General features: G+C 40.7%; 1 protein-coding gene across 1 annotated transcript in view; it reads right to left on the reverse strand.

Moving 5' to 3' along the window:
* GUCY1A3 (guanylate cyclase 1 soluble subunit alpha) overlaps nt 1-11,303 on the reverse strand; it is a 50,534-nt gene that overhangs the window by 36,546 nt on the left and 2,685 nt on the right. Inside the window, exon 3 of the mRNA XM_018559716.1 lies at nt 2,034-2,101. Within this exon, the coding sequence (XP_018415218.1) occupies nt 2,034-2,101 (68 nt within the window). The remainder of the gene's footprint in view (nt 1-2,033; nt 2,102-11,303) is intronic.

Here is an 11,303-nt window from a genome sequence, read left to right on the forward strand (position 1 = left end):
TATATATATATACTGTATATACACAGTATACATATATACACTATATTGCCAAAACTATTGGGACTCCTGCCTTTACACGCACATTAACTTTAATGGCATCCCAGTCTTAGTCCGTAGGGTTCAATATTGAGTTGGCCCACCCTTCGCAGCTATAACAGCTTCAACTATTCTGGGAAGGCGTCCACAAGGTTTAGTAGTGTGTCTATGGGAATGTTTGACCATTCTTCCAGAAGCGCATTTGTGAGGTCAGGTACTGATGTTGGACGAGAAGGCCAGGCTCGCAGTCGCTGCTCTAATTCAACAGTGTTCTATCGGGTTGAGGTTAGGACTCTGTGCAGGCCAATCAAGTTGCTCCACCCCAAATGCGCTCATCCATGTCTTTATGGACCTTGTTTTGTGCACTGGTGTGCAGTCATGTTGGAACAGGAAGGGGCCATCCCCAAACTGTTGCCACAAAATTGGGAGCATGAAATTGTCCAAAATGTCTTGGTAAGCTGATGCCTTAAGTGTTCCCTTCACTGAAAGTAAGGGGCCAAGCCCAGCCCCTGAAAAACAACCCCACACCATAATCCCCCTTCCACCAAACTTTACACTTGGCACAATGCAGTCAGGCAAGTACCGTTCTTCTGTCAACCGCCAAACCCAGACACGTCCATCGGATTGCCAGACAGAGAAGCATGATTTGTTCGTCCAGAGAACACGTCTCCACTTCTCTAGAGTACAGTGGCGGTGTGCTTTACACCACTGCATCCGACGCTTTGCATCGCACTTGGTGATGTAAGGCTTGGATGCAGCTGCTCGGCCATGGAAACCCATTCATGGAGCTCTCTATGCACTGTTGTTGTGCCAAACTGAAGGCCACACAAATTTTATAGGTCTGTAGCTATAGACTCTGCAGACAGTTGGCGACTTCTGTGCACTGTGCGCTTCAGCATGCGCTGACCCGGGTCTGTCATTTTACATGGACCTACCACTTCATGGCTGAGTTGCTGTTGTTCCCATTTGCTTCCAATTTGAGTACCATTAGTAGCACAGTGCACTTATTTGATCAATTTAGTTGCCCTCTTCATTTTTCACCAAACACAGCATACATAGTTTTTCTAATATCTTACTGTAAAGAAGATTTTTCATTTCTCTTTATTAGTTTGGTTGCCCGCCTCTGAGCCCTCTACTAACCTCTTATGTACTTTTTACAATGCGGTGCCCGAAACTGGACCCAGTATTGTAGATGTACTTCATATATATTCATTATTTTAGTACTCCCATAAAACCATTAGATTCAGAATTTTCAATCAGTTTCCGCTAATATTTTCACTCTGTAGATGCAATGCTATCAAGATATGAGAAGCCTCTGTGAATCTGCAGGTGGATTGCTTTTGTTACATTATCTAATGTAAACCACAGCCAGCGATCTTTTTCATTTTCTCATGTGCCACATTCAATAGAAAGGGAGGCTTCAACAGAAGCTCTGTCTGAACAGCTGAAGAGTAGACGCTATTCATGCCAAGTGCTCAGCAGAATAAACCAAAGAGATAAGAACTGGCTATTTCTTAATAAGGCAGTGCAAAGATTATGTGCAGTGTAGTAACCAGAGGCAACCAATCAAATGTCACTACGCTGATGTCAGATCATTGAAAGATAAATTCGAAATAGTTGCAGTGGCTTATTGCACTTTGCTTTTTGCCTTATTAAATCAGCCTGATAGTTTCATGGATACGTGGTTTATTAAGACTGAGTAGTCCATCCTTCTGGCATAATGAAAACAATAGAAGCAGCTGCAAAATACTGCATGTGTATGATGGTTTGTTTTTTAATATCATTAGTTGTAGCTTACATGGTTTTAAAAGACAGGTCAATGGTCAAAGCATTAAAAGGACTTATGTGGTCTATTATTAGACTGTCTGTATTGAACAAAACACCAGGCAAATCAGGAGCTACCGAAAGGTCTCACCAGTTCTTCACGGACAATAATGTGCTCTTTTTTTTATATATACAAATAAAATGTGTTACAGTAAACATGTCACTGGGCTTACCTGTTGGTGGTACATTTTGTTTTATGTCTTGTGATTGTTCTTTGAAGAGCAAGATTCAATCTGTCAAACTGCAAAACAGTACAGGTAAATCAGTAAGCAATGCTAAGTACTGACTATGAGAAGTAATTACACATATGTGATGATTTATGACTTGAGGCAGCAATAAAACACATAAGAAAACATGTCATTATGTTAATATTGCAGCAGTGTTGTTTTATCCTGTACAAGCCATAATCAAGTCAGCTAATGCAAATGCCCTTTCCATATTTTTATTTGCAAATTGTAAGGCTGTACAACAAGATCAGTACATTTTGAATTGTCATGCATTTTCCAGCATGCTGTTAAAATATGTTGATAAATTGACCTTATTATTTTCATTTTGAAGAAGTATGGAAAAATGTTAACACAAATACAAAAAAAGAAACAAACAAAAACTTGCACATCAAGGCGCTATTTAGTGGCATATAACGTAAATAAAATCAGGCTTTTTTCCCCAGGCCCTGGATATAAAGCTGGGGCATTCAGCCGCCCAGCTGCCATGGCTGTACACAAGATATGTCATTGTACAGATGTATTCTCTAATTTTAGGGAATACATATATACGTTGTGTATGGGTTTACACGACTACTGCCATACATTCATCTACGGTTGTATCAGCTGAATATCCTGGGGGGGAGCCAGAATGTATACTGTATGCCCCTTACTGCACCCGTGTGCATAATACCATACACTTTATTCATATCCAGATTCTTGATGTCTGGGTCATTTACTGTTTCTGAGTCCAAGCAAGGGAACTGGTCATTATAATCGCATTACAACAATAACTGTATGAAATTGTGTATGCTCATATATGTGTATGCTCATATACAGACCAGCCATATATACTGCGATATTGTGCTGCCAATAGATATGTTCCAGTTCGATTTAAAAACTGTTTCACAGACTTGTAAGCCAGGCATTAGTAGATTTTCATACAAACGTTCATACGAAACATTTCAAACACTTGATAATGATAAATTATCAAGTGTTTGAAATGTTTCGTATGAATGTCGTTGAAAATTTCATTTGATTTTAACATTTGATTTTGGAAACAATAGAGTTTCCCAAAAGAAAAATTTTCCATTTTGCTCCTTTTTTTTGTCACTACTGTCGAAAATGTACTTTGATTTGACCCCAAATTTTTTCAATCGAAATTCTACTAGTGTTTTTAAGAGTTGTTCTCTAAGAAAAGAGAACAAAAAAAAAAGTAAAAGCTGCAGTGGTTTAAGACACGATTGTGAATATGGGAAGGTAACTCAGATCCTTTGTTAAAATAAATTTGAGATCCGTCTTGGTCACTCTAAGGAAATCTGGGAGGGGGATATGAAGTGTCTCCTTAGCTGACATAATTCATACATATCTTTACAGTAATATTACTCATTCTACAAATGTCTCATAATCATCCAAGGGAAAACCTAACACATAACTTTTGCTTTATGCATACAATTAATTTGCTGATTAAAACATTACTCGTGGGTGTGCGCACAGAGTGTGTCTGAACACACCCTAATCACCCCTAGCACTAAACCAAAACCACAACAGCAGGCACTGTGTTTTGGTCACTGAGTCATTAGAGAGATCACAAAGATCTCTTTTACCGTCTCAGCGATACAGAATGCAGCAGCACTTGCCACTTACATTCCTCACATAACAGCCACAGTCCTCCGTTCCTGGGTAGCTGCGAGAGAGCGTGCCTGTGGCTTCCCATCCAATCAGAAAGTCGAGAGGGTGGTCATATGACCACCTGCCAGGCTCCCTGCTTCATTACTGCACCCCTGCTGTGAGAGGTAAAGGACAGTTGAAGCAATGGGAATGTAGGATGCCTCAGGTCTGTGTATGTAACATACACTATGTATATATACGTGCGTGTGTGTGTGATTGTACTTTTGTGTGCACACCCTAATCCAATAGACTGCACACACCTATGATGCTACTGAGTAGCTTGGCCTCAATTTTCTACTGGTTTTACACAAGAGCACTGTCATGGGACCAAATTCTCACAGACACACTGCAAAAAATCTTGAGGCAAGCCTTCCCAGAAGAGTGTAGACTGTTATAGTCCGACTCCATATTAATGTGCATGTTCTGTAAACAACAAGTTCATATAGGTGTGATGGTCAGATGTCCACAATCTTTTGATCTCATAGTATGGCCAGTATTTACACAAAGTAGACTGGAACTATACATCCAGTGTTCATAAATAGACTGGACTATATAAACTTGGCTGCTATTATTTGTCCTTATAATAGCCAGGCTAAAGATATATGTTCAGTAACTGCTGGTTATAGCAGAGAATGGTTGAATGTGGCTGGATTGGGTGATGATAACAATGCAGATTAGTCTGCACTATTGTGCTCCCCATAGCTACGTACATTTGTGAAGGTTGGGCCAAGAACAAACTAGACAGGTGGAACATCAACAAGTTTGAGCTATGGTGCTGGAGAAACCTTGTGCTCATGAACAGCAAAGATAACATACAAGCAAATACTGGAACACATAAAATCAGACATATTGCTGGATGCCAAGAATACAAAACTTAAGCTCAGCTATTTCGGACATGTTATGTGATCGAACCTGGTAAAGGCTATTATGCATGGCGGCTTGGCTGCCAAAGAACATGAATGTTAGACACCATAAAAACCAACACCAGCCAGCACATGACACACCTAAAAGAAAATTGCAAGATTGGAAAATGTGGAGAAGCGCCAAGAAGTGGACATGACTGAATAGATAACACACATGCACCTATGTTTACCAGCACCAGAAATGGTACAATACACTGAGTGGCCAGATTATTATGACCACCTGAAGTTTGTAGGTAAATTAGCTATAATTTCGCGCTGAAGTTGCTAGAGGGCCAGACCATTCTAAATAGGGAAGCAGGTTGTTTACCATGACAGTAGAAGTGATTATTTTCTGAAGATATGGGTAAACAATGCGATTTAACAGCCTTTGAACGTGGGATGATTGTTGGCGTATCAGCAAAACAGCAGAATTTGTTAAATGTTCAAGATCAGCTGTTAAAGTGTTTAAAGACTGGACTATCAGCTGAAAATCTGGGTCTGAACGTGCGAATTGTGGCCGTCAGCGACTAGTCAATGTTAAGGCAGAACGAAGAGTGGCAAGACTGGTACAAGACAACAGAAGGGCAACAGTGCATCAAATTAGTGGTGTCAGATTCCTTGCATCACCTTTCAACATCTCGTGGAATCAATACCAAGAAGAATCGCCGCAGTATTGCAGGCAAAAGGTGGCCCAACGAAGTACTGATCGGGTGGTCATAATAATCTGGCCACTCAGTTTAGATAGACATTAGTGAGAGACATTGGGGAACACAGAGAAAACCCATGTTATATATATTTAGCTGGTCATTTTTGTTTTCCTGGCACAGAGATGTTTGCTCCATGCCGGTATAAACATGCATGTCTAAATAAATCTGTGAATGTTAAAATAAATTCTGCAATTGGATCACACTTGTCCATCCAACCACCCATACATTTCTACAGCTAGCTGAATTTTCTCTGGCTATTCTATAATGGGAGGCCATTGCCAAGCTCACTAGGATGTATTTTGTCCCTTCAGAAATGTTCAACTGCATTTTAAATAAATAAATGTGCTGCTACAGAACACGGCCGCTTTATGAATTAAATCTACCATTAAAACAAGATACAGGATCAAGTTTGCATTTAAACAGCCCTAGGAAGCATGAAGGCATTTGCATAGAAAACAATTTGCATAATATTTAGATTGGTTATTATTTTTCCCTTGGACTGAATTCTTCATATTGTAACGTTTTTGCATTCCTTATCATCTCAGTTGTTTGCTGTTTCTCGTGCATAATGGTATTTGGCAGTTTGTGACTGGGTAATTGTTGTATTTTTCTGTCTGGAAATAACCATGAGCTGGGTGAGGCCAAGCTGTAGTCTACTAAATAAAGACACCATTGCATAGTGATAAATATGATTTGAACCCCAACTTGTGTACAGCACATATACATACATACAGTATATGCTACACACATTAACCTGCTGTGTATAAATCGAAAAGGTAGATACTTAGGTAGATACTTGCACTACACGTTTCTCGGTAAACATGAAGGATGTTGTACAGAGCTTTTAGAAACAGATTACAATATGTTTGGCCTGTTAAAGTGTATCTGAACCCACAAACAAAAATGTAATATATTGCAACTTACACACCCATAGAGGTGCCTGCCTTACTTTCACCTGGTTCATCATGCAAATAACACACTTCCTGTACCAGGGGGGCTACTCTCACTCACTCCACTGTATCTAGGGAGGAAGTCATGCTCGTCCCACAGACTGAACCTCAAGCATGTGTTGCTTTCTTCATCTCCATTACATAATGGGCAGTTTTTTGGATTAGTTGTTTACAGAGACAGATATGTTCAAAGGAAGTTACAAGGCCACTGAATTTCTGGCAAGATAAACAGGTCTTTCCTGTACTTTCTGAAAATGTTCTTGGCCTGAAAAAAGGAAACCTAATGCAGCCACCACATCCATATATTAATTCCTCCCCTTTTGGTAAGAAATACCCCCAGGTCCAGATTATTAAAGAGTAGGAAAACTCCCATCCTCCTCATGTGGCAGCACTTGGTGCCTGAGCAGCTCATTTGTAGGCCTGGATGCTATTAAAAGGGGAGCATGCCTAGTTCTATGCAGAGACCAACTTTTACAAAGGAAGAAGAGAAGAAACTGAAGATTCTGCTGGCCACTAAGACTTCACATACACCAATAGAGCAAAAATGTATCCCAATAGAAAAAAAAAAACAGTTGTAACTGCCTGAAACCTATTAGTTGAAGTAAGGCTTTAATTTGTTAGTCACTTATGTAAAGTCCATCTAAATCTACTAGCCCATCTTACACTGAGTAAATACAGGAAGTAAAGGCAGGAAATGTGTTACTAGCCAGATCGTCAGGGGAAAATAAAGGCAATAAAAGCCTAAAAAAGAAAACGAATGCAGCCACCACATTTACGGACTGGTAAGCTGCAATATATCCATTTTTGGTTTTGGGTTAAGATACATGTTTAGTGGCCAAAAATATAGACAGACATCACATGGTCTCTGACTACCAGGAGCATTTTGGACATTTTATGTCATTACACTCTGCAAACAGTCTAGTATTTTTAATCGGATCCTCTCTGGTAAATCTGCAGTTAGGAAGCATGGCATAATATGTTCACAGCCATGTTATTATAATTGTACCAAAGCTAAGTGAATCACATTGCATTGTCTCATGTGTAGGTAACCTGGGTCTGGGCCCCGACACTGTCAGTCACGGCTCCCTGAAGTGATTCCCCCCCTCCCCGCTCCGATAATGCTGACTGGAGGAACGGATGGAGGCGGGTACAGCTGGCTCTGCCTCTAGATAGGCAGAGCCAGCTGTCATTCACGCAACTGGGTCGATCTCGACAGCATTGTCGGGATCCGTCCCGGCTGCGGCGGTCTCAGTATACCGCGAGCTGTAGCTTGCGATATACTGAGTTTGGGTCACGGGAGGACGCTAGTATATGTTCTCTCGTGACCCTTAAGATAACTATGGGAAAAACACTCATGCCATAGTTCTCTTTTAAAGGTTCTCTGCAGTGTGAAACTGGTAAGTGGTTGGTAAGTTTCGGGACTGTGCTGACCTAGGCATCTGTGGCCCCTAACCCTCTCTTCCATGTGAACTGCTGGAGGAATAAAATCTTTGAAAACACCTTAGAGTGACTGGTGCCCAACTTTACATTCACATACCACAACCACAAGGACTTACACCTGAGGTAAAATGTCAGCCCACTCTGCCTCTGGGGTCCCTCACATGCTTCTGGGGGTCAGGGGGTGCTACAGAAACAATAACTAAAGAAGAAGTCTTGTCTAACTGAAAACCAGAATACTAGACATGTGCACTGGCAAAAAATTTGTTTAGTTTCGTTTCGTTTTAAATTCGGATTTGTGTTATTTCGTTTTTCAGGATTCGGGTGTGAAAGTCAATTCGGATTCGGAATTCGGATTCGGACGAAATTCGGTAGCGTTAGTACGAACGTTCGTTTCGTTTTCTGTTCTTATTCGTTTCTTATTCGTTTCGTTCGTTCGTTTGCAGCAAAAGTGACATTTGAGGGGGACATTTTTTTTTTCTCCTTCTCTAATGTCACTTTGCTCCAACGAACGAAACGAATAAGAAACGAATAAGAACAGAAAACGAAACGAACGTTCGTACGAACGCTACCGAATTTCGGAAATTGAAATTCGGATTCGTTTGCATTCGTTATGTCTGTAATTCGGAATTCGGATACATCCGAATGTCCGAATTTCCGAAAATTTGTCCGAATTTCGATTCGGAACGAAACGAATCGCACATGTCTACAGAATACTATATTAAAAAAAGCTGCTGGAATCGTCAAATGTACTGTAGTTGATATTTTTGACCACTCTCCAAGCAAAAAGGGAGAAGCTAATGTATAGTGCAGTACCTCCTTCTTTTGGTGTCTAAAATATCTAAAATATCTATTTTTTATGGCCTCAGCAAAGACAAGTGAAAAGGAGGAATAGCTATTTCTTATTCATTCCCTAATGGTGTGAACAAGAGTTAGACTTTTATAAAAACTGTAAAGGTAAGTCTTCTTTTAGAAAGAGGGTTGTAGTTTTTCTAAAATTATAGTGCAGCCATTATGTTACATAGACGACACAGATTAGATTATGCCTCTGGGCAAAATATGACCGACCTCCCATAACGATCGCCCACCCTCCTCTAATGCATCCTGTAGCCTTTTTACTTTCCTTATTTTTTTTCTTTCTTTTAGCAAGTTGTACTCACCTAAGTGCTCCCTGAAGGTCCCTTGCTGACACTGTTTCCTAGGACGCTACTCCAGCACTGCAAATGGTCCCTCCTATAACCGACCTGCCATAACTTCTGCCCACCTTACTCTAATGCATCCTGTAGCCTTTTTACTTTCCTTATTTTTTCCTTTCCTTTTAGCAAGTTATACTCACCTAAGTTCTCCCTGGAGGTCCCTCGCTGGTGCTGTTTCCTGGGACTGCTACTCCAACACTGCAAATGGTCCCTCCCATAACCGACCTCCCATAAAATCCCCCCACCCTCCTCTAAAGCATCCTGCAGCCTTTTTACTTTCCATATTTTTTCCTTTGCTTTTAGCAAGTTATACTCACCTAAGTTCTCCCTGGAGGTCCCTTGCTGGTGCTGTTTCCTGGGACCGCTACTCCAGCACTGCAAATGGTCCCTCCCATATCCGACCTCCCATAAAATCCCCCCGCCCTCTTCTAAAGCATCCTGCAGCCTTTTTACTTAAAATATTTTGTCCTTTCCTTTTAGAAAGTTATACTCACCTAAGTTCTCTACTGGAGGTCCCTTGCTGGTGCTGTTTCCTGGGACCGCTACTCCAGCACTGCAAATGGTACCTTGTCACCCAGTTCCCTTTTGATGACATCACTCCTCTTTTGGATCTGCTTGTGGACAGCCAACAGGAAGCACCCAGTGACATACAGTCAGACAGACAGTGACATAGACACCTGAAGAAGGAACCCCTTAGACGTAAACAAAGGAAAAGTGAAGACTTGGTACAGGAGAATCACCTGACTGTAGCTTTTGGTAAGTAAAATGAGTAAAATGAGCATTTAGATTTTTTTCATGGTTTTTGTTTGTGGCCAGCCATCAGTTAGGGGGGGTGGGAAGGGGTTAGCTTTTATCCAAGAGATGGGTTTTAACACAACACTTAGATTGATGTGCACTGAGTTCAAGGTCGTTTCTGTTAAAAAAACAAAAAAAATTCCATCTGGAAATGTATTAATTGTTTTTTTATCATTTGGAGTATCAGGTTACAGGTATACGTAACCTCAATAACACTGCAACAGTAGCTTTTGGCATTTTATTTTAAATGTCACTAAGATATGACTTCATTCTGTAAACATGACTGCTGAGCTGCATGTCACCAGGGCGCAATGACAAGTAGTCGAAATCTTAAGCTTTTCTTCTTACACTGTCATATAGATTGAATATGCAGTATGTACGAGTCCTGACTTCTGAGTCTGTGCTCACACAGCAGATTCATTGTGGCCTTGCAATGGTTTTAAGATGTGCTCAAATGTGTGAATAGTATGTATTGACATGTAAAAAATTAAAACATAAAATGAGCTTGACAGCAACTGTCAAATCCGAACTACAATAAAACAGTCCTGACACACCTGGGGTCTAAGGACAGAATGTCGATAGGTGATAGTGATCATTGCTGGTTATGCCTATGTAGCCCACAAGAACTCACAGCAGCATTCAAACACTCTCAGACAACCCAGCCCTACTCACATCTCTCACAGTGGTTAGACTGCCGGTTATAGACTGACAACTGCTGATTTGTAGGCAGGCTACCCAGCACTACTAAACAGTTGTTCCGCTTTAATTCTAAGCTGCAAGTCCTACATTACATGTCTTTTCCTTTTTTTTAATTTAAAACCCTATAATACGCTGAGCATGTCATCTGACCAATACAGGACTGAACAAGCCCTGGTGACTTGATCCTTCTGGGTGGCCCGCAGAGAATAGGCCACACATAAAACCTTAGGTTAAAACAAAATTATGCACATATTACAACTCTTAACTGACTCTCGAATATTCTTTTCTATTTCTAGGAACTTTAATTTTAATTTTAATTAAAATGCCTAGTTCTCAGATTTGACTCGTGTATTGCCTCCAGACCAACCTTTCTCAACCAGGGTTCCATTGCACCCTGGGTATCCTCAGGAGATTACTAGGAGTTTCTAGAGCAGTGGTGGACTGACCAACCATCTGACGGTGTTTGGACCGTTCTAGTTCCAATGCACGTGCCGCTATATTGGCCACCAGTGCAGCAGGGCATTTTTTCAATTGGCTGCCACAGTAAAGGGCCACCTCTTGTACTGACCACTAATTTAAAGGGAAGTTGGCCTTTGATTTCCAAAGCAGAGGGGCACGTTTATACTGACCACCAATTTATAATGGATCTTTTCCACTGCCCCCTGTATGAGGGGCACTTTTCCACTGACCACCAATGTAAAGGAGCCTTTTTCCACTGACCACCAATGTAAAGGAGCCTTTTTCCACTGTCCATCGATGTAAAAGGGCACTTTACTGACCAATAATATAAAGGGGGCATTTTTCTACTGACCACCAAATATTACTTTTGCCAATACATTTGTATTCAAAATTTGTATATATATTCTAATATATATGTATATAT

Source organism: Nanorana parkeri, unplaced genomic scaffold (genome assembly GCF_000935625.1).
Source record: "Nanorana parkeri isolate BGI_ZX_2015 unplaced genomic scaffold, ASM93562v1 scaffold413, whole genome shotgun sequence".
NCBI classification, from domain to species: Eukaryota; Metazoa; Chordata; class Amphibia; order Anura; family Dicroglossidae; genus Nanorana; species Nanorana parkeri.